The 16,108-nt window shown below is 43.9% G+C and overlaps 1 protein-coding gene across 1 annotated transcript in view; it reads left to right on the top strand.

The window, feature by feature from the left end:
* The window catches only part of RNF175 (ring finger protein 175), a 42,281-nt gene extending 28,275 nt beyond the window's left edge, over nucleotides 1-14,006 (top strand). The window contains exons 6-9 of the mRNA XM_040966603.1: nucleotides 2,503-2,623; nucleotides 7,658-7,791; nucleotides 11,207-11,308; nucleotides 13,724-14,006. Of these exons, the coding sequence (XP_040822537.1) occupies nucleotides 2,503-2,623; nucleotides 7,658-7,791; nucleotides 11,207-11,308; nucleotides 13,724-13,844 (478 nt within the window). The 3' untranslated portion in view covers nucleotides 13,845-14,006. The remainder of the gene's footprint in view (nucleotides 1-2,502; nucleotides 2,624-7,657; nucleotides 7,792-11,206; nucleotides 11,309-13,723) is intronic.
* Nucleotides 14,007-16,108: the final 2,102 nt, after the last annotated feature.

Below are 16,108 nucleotides of genomic sequence, written 5' to 3'. Positions count from 1 at the left end.
AGAACTGAGTCGATCCAAAACGAAGAGCCAGGAGCTTCTTCTGGGTCTCCGATGTGGGTGCAGGGTCCCAAGGTTCTGGGCTCTCCTCGACTGCTTTCCCAGGTCACAAGCAGCGAGCTGGATGGAAAATGGAACAGCTAGGATTAGAACCAGTGCCCATATGGGATACTGGCATGTGCAAGGTGAGGGCTTTAGCCACTAGGCTATCACACTTGGCCCTGTTCATGTCTCTATAGCATCTGTTTATCATACCTTATTTACACGGGTGTAGGTAGCTATAAAATGTTAACAAAATCACTTGGGACTATAGTTTTCCAAGACTATTACCTGACAAGGATTTAACAGCCTTATCCATGAATTCTACCAGGAGGCGTATCAAGAACACCACCCCCAGGCTAAGCAGGAACTATTTCTTACTCCTCGTTGTTGTCACTGTATTACAGTTCTTTCCTATAGAGCCACAAGTGTGTCACTGTGCTGTTCTTTAGTAGATTAGGAACATACACTGCCCTAGACCTGGAGGGAACAGTAATCTTCAGCCCCCACTGTCCTAATTCTCAAAAATATGCAGGAACATGTTAGTATCCCCTGTTGTTGATTCCAAAGATTCCATATCTTCTAAGTCTATAAAGCTGTCTGCCTTCACCACTTCCTCCTCAGATTAACAGCACAAAAATAAGCTGCACAATTATAAGAGGAAGGCTCCAGAGATGGGATATTCCACTCTTCTCACACCCTCCTCCTTGCCCCCAAAATGGTCAAACTCAGCACACCAATGCTGGTTTCTAAGACTCTCTGACAAATACCATAACCAACCAAATGACTGAGAATCAGTTCTGACTTTGTAGAGGTCCTAACATAAGGCAAAGCATTGTCACAAACTTGCAAATCATTCCTCCATGAAAACATGACAGTGGTGGCAAGGTGACCTCAAATTTGAGCTTTCATTCCTGGTTTGGATTTGTGCAAATTGTATAACACTCCATGTTTTTACATGCAAAAGTCAGGGGATGATGATCTCCATGTCAAATATTTCTTAGGTAGGATCAAATATTTAAAGCATGCTGGGGACCTGGCATGGTGGCCTAAAGTCCTCACCTTGCACACACTGGGATTCCATATGGGCACCGGTTCTAATCCCAGTGGCCCCGTTTCCCATCTAGCTCCTTGCTTGTGGCCTGGGAAAGCAGTCAAGGATGGCCCAGAGCCTTGGTACCCTGCACCCAGAGCCAGGCTCTAGGCTCCTGGCTTTGGAACGGCTCAGATCTGGCTGTGGCGATCACTTATGGAGCGAATCATTGGACTGAAGATCTTTCTCGCTGTCTCTCCTCCTCTGTATATCTGACTTTGCAATAAAACAAATAAATTGTTAAAAGCATGCTGGACAATTGAAGCAGAGTGTCCAGTCACTTCTGATGAGAAGTGGACGCACCTGACAAAAACACCTCCTAGATCAAGCATTTAAGTCTTCCCAGGCAATTGTACTCTATGCTTGTTAAGGCTGGGAAGCACTGCCCCGGTGGTTCTGAATGTTAGCTGCCCGGTAGGGTTATCTGGGGTCAGGGATGCTTCAAAATTGCTGGCTATCCAGCTATCCAGGTCCCTTTACTACAGCCACTGACATCATCATGATGGGTGTGGCCTGGAGATGGGGATTTTTACAAGCTGCCCACATCTTTCTGTGTGCAACCAACCTTGAAACCGCTGCTTGAGATCAGCTTATCTAAGCACTGCTGTCCTGAGAGGGATTCAGAGACTCCAGTAGCCTTTCCTGGCCCCAGTTCTGCTTTCTGCAGCTTTAGTTACTCATGGTCAACCATCCAAAACTACAAAATGGAAAATTCCAGAAATAGTAAGTCTCACATGATGCACCGTTGTGAGTAATGCATTACAATCTGGTACTGTCCTGCCCTATCCCGACAGGACATGAGCCATCTTCCTTGCCAGCGTATCCACACTGTATACACTGCCTGCCTGTAAACAGCCATCTCTCTTCCCAGACTGACTTCACGTCAGTGCAGTGTCTATGTTCAAGCAACCCTTACTTTACTTAATATAGACCCTAAAATGCAAGCTTGTATTGCAGTATGTTCTTGTAATTGTTCTCTTTCTGTTACTATTATTAAAATTTCACTTTGCCTAGGTTCTACTTAAGCTGTTTCATAAGGATGTATGCATAGGAACAAGCATGACACATGTAAGGTTTGGTACTATCCCCAGTTTCAGGCATCCACTGGAGGTTTTAGTGTGCATCCTTCACATGTAAGAGCAGAGCACTGAATAATTCCCCTGCCAACTGACATTGAATGGTGCCATTTGAGGAAACTGGAGAATTTCTCATTCTTCCATATGAGACAACAAAAAAAAAAAAACTAAATAAAAAATGGGGACAATGTTGACAGACTCTGCTGACACAGTGGCAGGGTGTATTCTGCAAACTCCAGCCTTCCTCTGCCTCCTGAATGCCAGCTGCTTATTTTCTTATGCTGTTGTTTTCAACAGAATCAAAGCTAGAGATTCTATGGACTTCGGCATTGTGGCCTTGTTCTACGGCCTCTACTACGGAGTAATGGGGAGAGACTTTGCTGAGATCTGCTCGGATTACATGGCCTCCACTATTGGGGTGAGTGCTATTATTCTCTGGTGTTGCATACAACACAAGATCTGGTTTCCTCTCACATACTTGCTTTCATTTTCAGACATAGTTAAATCTGTCTCCAGGCATTGATGATTGTTCTCTTCAGTCCTGTCTTGGTCCTTCCAACCTAGTAAGACCCTGGATTCTTCTTGTATCAAAAATGTTCTTGGTAACTAATGGAAGATACATTTCTTCTATGGAATAGTTGAGGTTGGGAGTGAGGCATCCTTATAAATAAAATATGTTACTACTTATCTGGGTCATCAGAGCTAGCATATTCTAACTTCCAACATTTAAAAGATTAATCAAAGGCCAATCAGAACAAAGCCCCTCTATTTCTTCCAAAAATTCTGCCTAATGGAAATATAAGTCCTACCCAGTGCTACTTAAACACTCCAGAATCAACAGTGCACAGGGTATAGTTTTCATGAAAATTGGTTCTCATAGGTAGCATCTAAAAGAGCAGGAAATATAAAAAGTATGCTAAATGGACTGTGTGTACTGTGTCTGGCCTTTTATAAAAGAAAATTAAAAATTGTGTGATTTTTAAAGCAGTTTGAAAATTAAAGTTAACACTAGACATATCCTTTCAGTGAGATGGATTCCAGATATATCTATATATCTATATATCTATATATCTATAGATAGAAAGATATCTAGATATAGATAGATATATAGATATAGAGATAGATAGAGATAGATATCTAGATAGATACAAATATAGATCGATACAGATAGATCTATAGAGACAGATATCTACATAGATATCTATAGAAGATAGATAGATATATATAGATAGATATAGATATCTAGATAGATAGATAGATAGATAGATAGATAGATAGAGAACATTCATCTGTGGCATTACAACCAAGGTCTCCAGGAACGATGAACCCATCCACTTTAGGAATTCAGCCTCCTGTCCTCTACCTGCATCTTGGTGCACCCTCAAATAGGAAGTAGAGAAACAGGTACAAAGAGCAAGGGAAGAGTGAACTTCCTCTCTCCATTCCTGGAGCAGGGCAGGCATGACCTTGACTTCATCATTCTTTCCTTCCATCACAGGCTCTGTGAATACTCTTGTCCTTCTGCCTTTGGCATGCCCTTGCTATGTTTCATCCAAGGGGACAACTGCTTTTCTTATAAGGTTTAAGACTCTCCTAGGTAGGAACTCTACTACTCCAACTAGAACCAGACGACATGTACTCTAGACAATCTCCAAAGCTTTGTTCTTTCTTCTGAACAGCAGCAAAAGAGAAGGGTTGAATGTGTCCTCTTCTCCAGTGGAGACTGCCTCTAGTTGAGGCAGTTGACTCTTTCAGCACCAACTCCCTGCAGACTTCCCACCTCATCCCACCCCACCAGTCAGAAACATCTTGTCACTCTCTGTCATCATTATGCCAGCTACCAATCTATAGAAATCACATTGGCTTAGCCACCAGTGACTTACACTAATAGAATGAGTGTGTATCTATACTCAGACCTGTGTGCACACATGTACATGTGCTTGTTATTGAGGTTAGAAAGTAGCAAAAAGCAACCTCTATCCCCATGCCAGTCCCTAAGTCTACACACCAGGAGTGGGGCTATGTAGACAAAACCAAACACCCTGGAAAAAGGAATGAGCTACTGGACCATCCAAAACCATTGACGAATCTTACATGCATATTGCTGAGTGAATAGAACCAGTCCAAAAAGGCCTCCTTCTACATGATTCCCTTTAGGTGATGTTTGGAAAAGTACAACTGTAGAGCATGTTAATGTGACCGGTGGTTACCAGGAGGTTAGAGAATGAGCAGGGTCGGCCAGGTGAAGCACAAGAAGTTTTTGATGGTGGAGAAACTGTTCTGCATAGTCCTTCCATGGAGGATCCCTGGCACAACATGCATTTGTCCAAATCTGTGGAATTTGGCAGTTGAAAGGCTGAACCTTAATAGATGTGAACTGTGAAGACCCTTAGCAAGTCAGAAAATCTTAGGCTAACATGTGAACAGTAGGGGAATGAAAGACTCTTACTGTATCACATATGTGTGAAATAATCTCACTGGTGGAGGTTGGGGAGGAGGACAGGAATAGATTGGGCAGGAGATGTTGACCTCCATAACTAGAAATGAGTGATGACTACAAATCTAAAAGTACAGTGAACCAGACATAAACGTTGTACTCTAGGTAATGCAGTTGTTGTCCTCAGTAGATGTGTATCCCAAAATTGAACAGCTATGTCAGTGGATGACTGATAGTGGAAGCTGCGTTTCTCACTGAGTGGGAGATGACAGACAGGCTAGAAGGATATACACAATAATGGGGTAACATTGGAGACGGGCCAACACTGTGGCATAGCAGGTGCCTGCAGTGCCAGTGTCCCATAAGGGTGCTGGTTCAAGTCCCAACTGCTCCACTTCCCATCCAGCTCCCTGCTTGTGGTCTGGGGAAGCAGCGGAGGATGGCTCAGGTCCTTGGGCCCCAGCACCCACGTGGAAGACCTGGAGGAAGCTCCTGGCTCTGCTCTGGTTCTCTGGTTCTGGCTCTATCTCTCTGTAGATTTGCCTTTCAACAAGATAAATAAATCTTTTTTAAATTCCCATTTAATTCCTCTTATCTAATTCCTATTTTTAAAATATGTATATGCAAATAAATACATGTAGCATATGTATCCACCTGTATCATTACACACAGATATATTTCCTCAGCTAGCGGTCCCTGGACCAGGGACACCCAATTGCCATAAGCACATTCAGCATCCAAATCCTATTTTCCAATAAAATAAACCAGAGCTTCTTGAAGAAATGGCTGGTTAGAGATCTGGGCAAGAAATTTCCACTTTCATCTTAGAGAATCACAGTCAGAAAGTAACAAAGTGCCAAAAGCAAAAGAAAGGACCCAACACTGAGAGGATGTGTCAAACAGACATGGAAACAAACCAAAAGATCTCCAATGGCCAGAGCTGCAACTGGAGCAACAGAACAGTAGTAGCAATAGTATAGGGTTAGAAGCCAAAGCATTCAATAGCTTTGAGTCCACAATGATACAGACAAATCGTTCAATAAACAAAGAGATGGAGGTGAATAGACAAGTATGTGCAGATACGGGTCCATAATCTGAGTTGTTACATTTTGGGTCAACTTGCCTAGGCTACACTTTCCATTTATTTGGTCAACCACTGCTCAAAATATTGCTGTGAAGATATTTTATAGATATGCCTGACATCCACAGCCAACTGATTTTTTCCTCTTTTTTTTTTTGTCAATTTTATATATTTTAAAGGCAAAGAGGTGCCAAAAGCTTCCCATCACAGGATCCTTCCCAGATGCCTTCACTGGCAGGACCTTCATTGGGCCCCAGGGCCCAAACAGGGAACTGAGAATTCAACTGAAATCTCCTGTGTGGGTGGGTGGCAGGAGCCCAGCTATTGGACCCATCACTGCTGCCTCCAAGCACCTATCTTAGCAGAAATGTGGAGTCAGGAGTTAGAGTTGGGAAGCAAAGTCAGGTACCACTGAAGTGGGATTCAAGCACTTTATCCGCTAGGCTATCCATCCACTTCCAAACATTCAGATTTAAATAATGGAAAATACCTTTAGCCAATCAGAGGCCTTAGAAGAAAATGCTGGTGCTTCCTAGAAAAGGGATTTTGCTTAAAGACTGCATCGTCAGGTCTTGCCAGCTTGCAGCCTGCTGACTAGCACTACTAATTTCTGACTTGACAGCCCCCACAACACATGAGCCAATTCCTTAAAACAAACTCAGTAATAATGATACTAATAGATAAAACTAGCTTTGGCCATTCTCTGTGCTGTCCTTACATCTTTTTTTTTTTAATTATTTATTTGAAAGGCAGAGCTACTGAGAATAAAGGAGAAACAGTGACGGGGGAGGGGAAGAGATCCTCTATCTCTTAATTCACTCTCCAAATGGCTACAATGACCCGGCTGGGCCAGACCAAATCCAGGAGCCTGAAACCCCATCCAGGTCTGCCATGGGACAGGAGAGGGGAAGGGCGCAAGCATATTAGCAAGGAGCTGGATTGGAAGTGGAGCTCAAACCTAGCATTCCTGTGTGATGCCAGCATGGCTGGTGCTCTTTCACACTTGCTAGCCTTCATTTATATTTTTTAAACTATTACAAAATGAACACTTTTTTTAAAGAAAGCTTCATCAGGAGCCTAATAGCACTAGAAGATACAGATGCCCCCAAGTTTCAGGACATTGTCTTCTAACAGTCTGGGTGTTCCCATCAAGAATGTGGGAATTAGAAAAGAAATTGTGGCCATCCTTGTGGTGCAGTGAGTTTGCCCACTGTCTATAATACCAGCATCCCACATGAGGACCAGTTTGAGTCCTGACTGCTCCTCTTCCAGTCCAGCTCCCTGCTAATGCACCTGGGAAAGCAGTGGAACATAGCCTCCAGGTGTTTGGACCTTTTCCACCCGCATGGGAGACCTGGATGATATTCCAGGCTCCTGGCTTCACTTTAGTCCAAACCCTCTTGCAGACATTTGGAGAGTGAAGCAGAAAACGTAGTCTCTCTCTCTCTCTCTCTCACTTTCTCAATCTCTCTGCCTTTTGGACAAATGAATCTTTCAGTGAAACAAACAAAAAAGAAAACACTGACTCCTGGGTTGACTCCAGATGGCTGACTCAGAATCTCCAGGAGAGGAAGGGGAAGGGTGACTCAATGGGCAGACATATGTAACTCCGCACTACAACCCCAAATTAAAACAATCCCTGTTTTCCAAAGGAGCCCTAAATGTGGAGCGTGGATTAGATGTTATAATTAGCAACGTGCTTTGCATCCACTTGGGATTCAGCGGGCTATAGCCTGAAAATCTCCACCCTATGCTAGCACTGTTGCTACAGAAAATGGATTCAAGGTCTGAACCTGCTTAGAAACAGTGAGGGTTCAGAGAGCCAGGGGCTGCCCACCGCAGGACCAGACATTGGCTTCCCTATCTGGGTATGATGAGTTGTCTCCTTTCCACCAATGCTCTGCTGTTTCCCGTCCCCCAAACCCCCACCAAAGTTCTACAGCATCAGCGGGATGCCCACAAGGAGCCTGTCGGATAATATCTGTGCCGTCTGTGGGCAGGAAATCATTGTAGAGCTTGATGAAGAAGGACTCATTGAAAATACCTACCAGCTTTCATGTCATCATGTGTATCCTTTGTAAGGGAAATGAATCCACTTTCCTCATACCTCCTCCTTCCCTTGCTGCCTTCCTCCTGTCCACAGCTTCCATCCTTGCATCCCAGACTTTCATCCCCCAGCCCAGTCTTGCTTTTTGAGACTTTCTGATCATCCCTGCTAACTAATGAACTGGGGTGAGCTGCCTCCTCCTCCTCCAGTGGTTTCCTTTTAACAGAGAACTCACATTGCATGAGAGAAGAAGGTGACACCTTAGCAGGGCTGTGAGCTGGAGAAGCTGGGGCGAGCCATCAGGGAGCAAGCAGCCAAGGTGAACCAGCAGAGATCTTTGCGAGTAAGAAGAGTGAAGTATAAGGTTCAGGAGGAACTCAAGGCTATCCAGATGGAGCTGATGTTCGAACCTCAGTAGCCCAGAAATAACCCCTGGGAACGGACTGTCCTGGGGGCACCCCAGGAAGGACACCAGCCTTGGTCTTCAAAACAGGCTGCATAGGGAGTAGAGCTCCTTGTACAATGAGGAGCAGCCCACGTTTCAGCATCTGATTTCGGGGTCACATGACTCTTCTATCTATGCGTTCTAACTCAAAGGGCCATGTGTTAATTAATTTTTTAGGAGTAGTTTCACACAAGCCTGGGCCTGGAAACCAGCATTCTCCAGGAACTCCAGGAATCCCTAAGAAAGTCTTCAATCGGGCCCGGCGTGTGGTTAAGGTCCTCACCTTGCAAGCCCGGGATCCTATTTGGGCGCCGGTTCTAATCTCAGCAGCCCCACTTCCCATCCAGTTCCCTGCCTGTGGCCTGGGAAAGCAGCCAAGTTTGGCCCAAAGGTTTGGGACCCTGCACCCGCTTCAGAGGCCCAGAAGAGGATCCTGGCTTCGGATTGGCTCAGCTCCAGCCTTGCGGCTGCTTGGGGAGTAAATCATCGGACGGAAGTTCTTCCTCTCTGTCTCTCCTCTCTGTATATCCACCTTTCCAATAAAAATTAAAAATAAATCTTAAAAAAAAAAAAAAAAGAAAGAAAAGAAAGTCTTCAATGCACTGCAATACACCAGCATCCCAAGTCCTGAACGAAGCTATCTGTGCTTCCTCACCATATAATCATGGAGACCAACACTGTGTTGGGGTTGGCCAGTCATCTGTGTTTCATTTGAAGAGAAGAGAAGAGAAGAGAAAAGAGAAGAGAAGAGGAGAGGAGAGGAGAGGAGAGGAAAGGAGAGGAGAGGAGAGGAGAGGAGAGGAGAGGAGAGGAGAGGAGAGGAGAGGAGAGGAGAGGAGAGGAGAGGAGAGGAGAGGAGAGGAGAGGAGAGGCCCTCCCATCCAGCTCCCTGTTTGTGGCCTGGAAAAGCAGTTGAAGATGTCCTGAAACCTGGGACCCTGTACCCATGTGGGAGACCAGGAAGAAGCTCCTGGCTCCTACCTTCGGATTGGCTCAGCTCTGGCCATTACAAGCACTTGGGGAATGAATCTGTGAACAGAAGATCTTCCTCTCTGTCTCTCCTCCTCTATGTATATCTATCTGACTTTCCAATAAAACCAAATAAATCTTTTTAAAAAGGAAAGGAAGGAAGAATTGAAGGAAGAAGAAAAGAATGAAAGGAAGAAAGAAAATGGAGAGGGATCATTTACCTGTATTTTATAGTACAAAAATAACTTCAAAGTTCTGGCATGATGCAATGATTGAACCATTTGTCATTTGCTGCTGAAGCCCACCGAATTCAGTCAGTCATGTCTTCGATGTCCAGTGCCTGTGATTCAATTCTGTTGCATCTGGACAGTTTCCATTTGTTCAATCACAAATCAGTCCAGATTCATCTCAAACACATGGGAGCCTTTACTCCAACATTTAAACCTTAACAACTTAAGAGGAGGAACACGAAGATATCCCATTTGCAATTCTACAGTGGATTTTTTTTTTCAGTGTAATCTCCTTCCCAAAAAACTATCACTCTTTGCAGAAATCTTCCAAGCTTGGCCTTGGTTTTAAGTAAGATTTCCCTTTTCAAGTATTGGAAGCGAGCCCCTTGCCATTTGCAAGTGGAAACAGTTTGCCCTTTAAAAGCCCTTAGGGATCATAATACATGTGTACATATGTCATGTAGAATGTATTCACCTTTACATTTGCTTTGCAGGGATTATTATTAATGGCTCATTTTAGCATGAGTCATATTAATAAGAAGTGGGCAAGCATGAGTCATATTAACAAGGCAGGCTTATCTGAACACTGCACTGGAGCGGGTCTGCCAGGGTGGGTGTGTGCCAGCACAGAGAGTCTGAAGATGAAAGAGACTGTTAAGGAGGGGTGGACCTTGTGGGGCTGGTTCTAGGACCCCCATCCCTTTGTTCCCTATCTGGAAGATGAGACTCTGCTCAGGGTTATTGGAGTTAGAGTTCAAAATCTGCTGTTTTACACCATTTTATAGTCATCCAAGCATGTTGCTATAAAGAGCCTGATTCTAAGCTTAGAAAGTAATGGAAACTCTTAATTGCCCTTACCACATAGTCATGTAGTAGTGAAAACAGACATTTCCCCCCTCTTCCTCATACACACATTTGTTGGGAAGGGAACTTCTACATCATCGCTGTTTAATGTGGGTCTGTGACAGACCAGTCACAAGATCAGTGTGCTTTGGCCTGGAAAGCCACATCAGGAGCAGCAGCTGTGGGAATCAATCAATCAACAGGGCGGATCTCATTACAAATCATTTTACCCAAAGGGAATTTGAAAACAAGACTTTCCAAAAATAATTGGTTTTGCATGATTTGATCAGTGTCTCCTAGGCGCTACTTAAGGTTCTGAGGGCCTAGCAATGAGGGAGACACAATCTCACACACGTAAGAACATAGATGCTATGAGCAAACACGGGGTTCACTCTTGAGTAAGAAGAAAAGGGCCGCCTACTGGACAAGGTGATGAAGGCACATGAATTTGTAAACACCTACAGTTTGAGAACTGTGTTTATTAGTTTCATTTCTCATTCAGCAATGGTTGGCTCCTTACCAGTCATAGAGTTAAGGGAAAAAAATGTATGAAGCTCATAGGAATATTTCTTAGGCTTATGGCCACAAATAATTTGCACTCGTCAATGTGCCTCCAATCAAGAGGTAACAAGTGGTGAAGGATAAGTAGAATTAGGAAGTGCCATGAGAAATGTATGATGCAGCAAGTAGGAACATACAAGGACACAGTTCCAGAAGACATCAAAGCGAGAAAGCACTGTTACAAGGGCAAGAAGCCAAGCAAATCCCTTGGGAAGGGCGACTACTGCTCCCACAGGCTCCCTGTCCTTGGAGGCTTAGCTGTCCTAACTGAATTCCATCATCTGCCACCCTCTACCACCAGTTCCTGGAGACAGGATCATTTCCATGTCCCCATGAAGCAGGCAATACCCTTAAAATGACTGGAAGTTTCCCTAACAAAAGACATCAGCTTTCATGAATTCTGCATTCGAGGCTGGTGCATCGTTGGGAAAAAGCAGACTTGCCCTTATTGCAAAGAGAAGGTTGATTTGAAGAGGATGATAAGTAACCCGTATCCTTTTTGAAAAGTTATGAAATATTATCTTAAGTGTTTCTAGGGGTGCATTCTTCAATCCATATTCAACAAATATATTAATTTTGAAGAGTGGCAACAATTTCAAACCACCTATTCAAAATGCCTTTAGATATCTTTCCTTCTATGTCTGTGTTACCATCCCAGTGTGCAAGTTAAATGCCAACAAGAATTCCCCTGCTCGTGTTCCATAGTTTCTATATTAAGGGCATTGATGGAAATGTGATGGAACATTACGAAAGATAGCTTCAAAGGCAAAGCAATTATTAACATGGATGAATGGACATTAAAATGCAAAGAGGTAATTAGGATGGATGAGTGAATGTTAAAAATATGGAGGCATAATTAGGATGGATGACTGGACCAGTGGTTAGATTGTTAGACTGGATGAGTGGAAAGCAGGTGGACAGACACATTGGATTGAAATTGTGAAAGTCTGAAATGTGGAGTAGGGCATACAAAGAAGAGTATTTTTAAAGTTGTTCCAAATGTTTTCAAATTCCTGGCTTTGCCTCACCCCTTTAGGCTGCACCTTACTGGCAATGATGTGGAGAAGTAAAGACCCCCCAGACCTGGGCAGCTGATGGCAGTCACTAGGCTTTGCCAAGGCACCAGGGATGCTTGACTGAAGAAAAAACAAGTTTCACTGAGGTCATGGGGAAGGTAATGACCCCCATTCAGAACCGACCACAAAGGCTTAGTCTTGGCTCAAAGATCATGGTCTATCTCTTCCGGGGGTAATGGCATAAATGGTAGCACATGCCCCTTAAACAGATGAGACCAGAGAGGTAGAGATCAACTGGTCAAGTACTTTCTTCTTCTTCTCCTTGTCCTTCTCCTCCTTCTCCTCCTCCTTTCTTCCCCCTTCCCCTCCCCTCTTTCTCCTCCCCCCTCCTCCTCTTCCTCCTCCTCCTCCTTTTTCTTCTTGGCAGCCTTTGGAGTAACAGGCAGCTATGCTTTGCAGGACTAAAGGGATCCTGGCCCCTGGGGCCCCCTGGATCCCTTACTCCTCACCAACTCCAAAGCTGCAGAGGCTCCTGGGAACAAGGTCCCCATCTCTGAGCTCTGAAAATCAAGGAGGGATGTTCCAAGAGGGAATCAGAGAGGGAAGCACCATCAGTAGCTCTCTGGATGTCAGAGTGGTGTCATGGCAACAGAGACGCCTACTGCCCCAACCTGCCCAACCCCAGCCTGGACCTCCTGGCAAGTCAGTGCCTGAACGCCAAGCTGCGGGGGACTCCCTCTCCCCTCCTCCTTTCTTTTACCCACAGTCCCTGCATTCCCTTTCTTCTAGGAGGAGGGGATTTTGTACTGATGAAGCTGCAGTCCCTACATGTTTGATATAGATTAGTAAGAAGATGAAAATAGATGTCACCTTTAATGATGGTTTAAATAACAAAGGGCAATTCATTTTGCATTATAGCCTTGAGAGTCTAAACTGTTGAATGCTACATGTTTTCAAAAGGGCTACACTAGCCGATCTGTTCATGAAAATAACTATTAATTCTGCTAATGAAAAATTAAGCCACGTGCATAAAAAGCATGATTTGTCAAGAAAATTTACATATTTTGTTAAGGGGAATTTTTAAGTTTTCATCTTTACGTTCATCTACTTAAAAGGCAGAGCAACAAAGAGAGAATGAAGGAGGTGAGCAGGGGGGATGGAGAGAAAGGTCTTCTTTCCAATGGCTCACTGCCCAAATGCCCTTAAAAAACCAGGACTGAGCTAGAGCAAACCAACAAGCCCAGAACTCAGTCTGGGTCTCACACGTGAGTGGCAATTGAATCACCAGCTTCTGCCAGCCAGGATACACAGGCAGGAGGCTGGTTCAGAAGCAGCACTCAGCATGACATGGCATGCAGGTGTCCCAGAAGGTGACTTAACTCACTGGGCCACAAGACCAGCTCCACCTGTTCTAACAAAAAACTACTATTTCACTGAATGTGAAAAACTGTTCTTTCATGTGTAAAATTACCATCAGTTCCCTGAACACAATTTATCAAAGAGTACAACAAGATGGAGAGAGGGGATGTCTTCTGGAATGTACTAGCGTCATTCTTTTAAAAAAAGGAACATCATCATCTCTGATGTGCTGACCACAGGCAAATTCAGAGCTAAGCTTCTGCTCCCCTAACAACAGTGTCCACTAACCTTAGTTTCCTCGCTTCCTCCTTTTCTTGCCTTTAATTTTATTTTAACAATTTTGGTTTTGAGAAATTGGGTGTGGTATAAGTAGCAATGACAATGGTATAAAAATCATGCAAGGGACTTTTAATTCGCATACAGAATCATCGAGAAATGATATGTCCACATATTGAATTGCCAATTGTATTTACCAATGAACATATTGCTACTTGGCTGTACAAATCACAACCTCCTTAACTGAGCCTTAGCTGGGAGCGCACCCATTTTCTCTATGGACAAATCCTGGATTGGCTTCGCTATTTGGTGGCCTGGCAACCTGTGGTAATAGGAATAGTTCAAGGCATAAACTATTCTCTAGGGCTGCAGTAGAGCAGCCCGTGTACGCCTGAAGCCATCTCCTGCATAGGGCAAGATTTTTGGACCCTAGGCCTTCTATTTAATATTGATATCCTTTTTTAATTTTGTAAGAGTTTTAAAAACTAAAATCCAATATCACACGTAAAATGATCTCTGTGGAAAGAACTCATTAAAGTGTGTTTTCTTCTTTCCCATTGCCATCATCTTCTAACCCACACATGCAATACATTTATTACATTCTTCTCCAGACATTTGACCTCCAATATGATTAATTATTATCCCATCTGTACAGTGTCAAGGATTGCAAACACACACAGCATTTAGTTACAATGGCTACCAGCTCGTCAGTCTCTTCATAGTATGGTGTTGTTCAGTACTATGGTTTGGGGCCAGTGTTGTGGCACTGCAGGTAAAGCCACCACATGTGACACCAGAATCTCATGTGGAGACCAGTTTGAGTCCCACATGCACCAGTTCTGATCCAGATGCATGCTAATGGCCTGCGAAATGGAGCAGAAAATGGTCCAAGAGCTTGGGCCCCTGCCACCTACATAGGGGGGCTGGGACGAAGTCCCTGGCCTTGGCTTGGCCTAAGCCCCACTGTAGTGGCCATCTGGAGAATGAACCAGCAGAGGGAAGACTTCCACCTTTCTCTCTATTACGCTTTCAAACCAATAAATATTTTCTGTTTTCTTAATTTTTAAAAAAATATTGATTTTATGTTTATTAGAATGGCAAATATTACAGAGAGAAGGAAGGAGAAAGAAAGATTTTCTGCAGCTGCTGGTTCACTCCCCAAGTGGTCTCAACGGCCAGAGCTGAGGTGAGCTGAAGCCAGGAGCCAGGCGCTTCTTCTAGGTCTCCCATGTAGGTGTAGGGTCCCAAGGCTTTGGGCCATGCTTCACTGCTTTCCCAGATCACAAGCAGGGAGCTGGATGGGAAGTGGAATAGCCAGGACATAAACTGATGCCCATATGGGATCCTGGTACATGCAGGGTGATGATTTAGCCACTAGGCTACTGCACCCTGTTTTCTTAATTTTTAAATTTTAATTCGTAATTAGTTTTTAACAGATTGAGTGTGATTTGCAAGTAGAATCCTAAGAACACGATGGTTTCTGGCCACTGCCTTTTTCTGCTCTGTGTGCAGCTTTGTGAACAGAGAAGGGCTTGCTCTCAGAGCTCTGGCCCAGGAGCCATGCCTCCTCATTGGGCCACTGCTGAGTGTGCCAAACCCACCCAAGGAATACACAAGTGGAAGGACTATCTCCCTTCTCTTGTGCCAGTTGGTTCATACCCACACAGGTGCACAGATGTGTTCCCCATCCATACAAAGACATGCATGTTCTCTTACACTCCACTGCTCTTACCAATATCTAAAGCCACATCAAGTTTATTGTAGGTTTGTCTTCCACTCCATGAAAGCAAGGCATTTTATCTGTCGAGTTTCCCCACTATATGCCCAATAAAGCCACATCCAGCATAGCACCCAATAAGTATCTGTTGAAAGAATAAATGTTATCTGGCAGGAGAGAACAAATTAAACTGAAGACAAAGAAGACAACCAGAAAGAATTAACCCAAGAATGATATGTGGCACCCCAAATTAACTCATTTTAAGATACTAGCTGTATTGTTAAATAGTCTTGTTAAACAGCACATATGGCACACTACGTGTTACTCTAAAATACTGCAAGCTGCTGCACATTATAGGAAATGGAAAAGAAATACAGTGATTGTGATTTTGCTTACCCAAATATTGGTGGTGTGCTTAAGCTAGTTAAAATAGCACCAATCAAAATCATGCATGCAAGTTTTGACCTGTTGGGAACTTTCCTTTTCTGTGCAGCCCAGGGCTGCCATATCATGATAAATCTATCCTTTGGATTATTAGCTTTAATTCTGGCTCAGTTCTCTTGGCAGCAAAGAATTGCACAAGTCAATACTTAAATACTAAGCATGTAAAAGGGATTAAGCAATAAAGCATGATCCTTGAATTTATAATACACTTACAAATAAAAAGATTTTAAAAAGCACACTAAAGGAATCCCTTCCATTGCTCTTGGGGGCACGCACCCTGTGCTTCTCTTGTGGGAGCTGCCTGAGGGCCGTGTGTGCAGTGCTTTGGAACTCTCGACAGATGAGCCAGGCCCACCTGCATGGAAGACCGATTGGCCCTCAGACATGTCAATCAGCACTACAGAATCTCGGCGGGAAATGGAGATGCTGTCTTTTTTCTGTGATTTAAGTCCTTACACTCTAATTCCAGTTTGGCAAA

This window comes from Ochotona curzoniae, unplaced genomic scaffold, assembly GCF_017591425.1.
Source record: "Ochotona curzoniae isolate NIBS_2020 unplaced genomic scaffold, NIBS_Ocur_1.0 scaffold_4506, whole genome shotgun sequence".
Taxonomy (NCBI): domain Eukaryota; kingdom Metazoa; phylum Chordata; class Mammalia; order Lagomorpha; family Ochotonidae; genus Ochotona; species Ochotona curzoniae.
The sequence above is the reverse complement of the archived record's forward strand: the minus strand, read 5'-3'. Positions and strand labels throughout refer to the sequence as shown.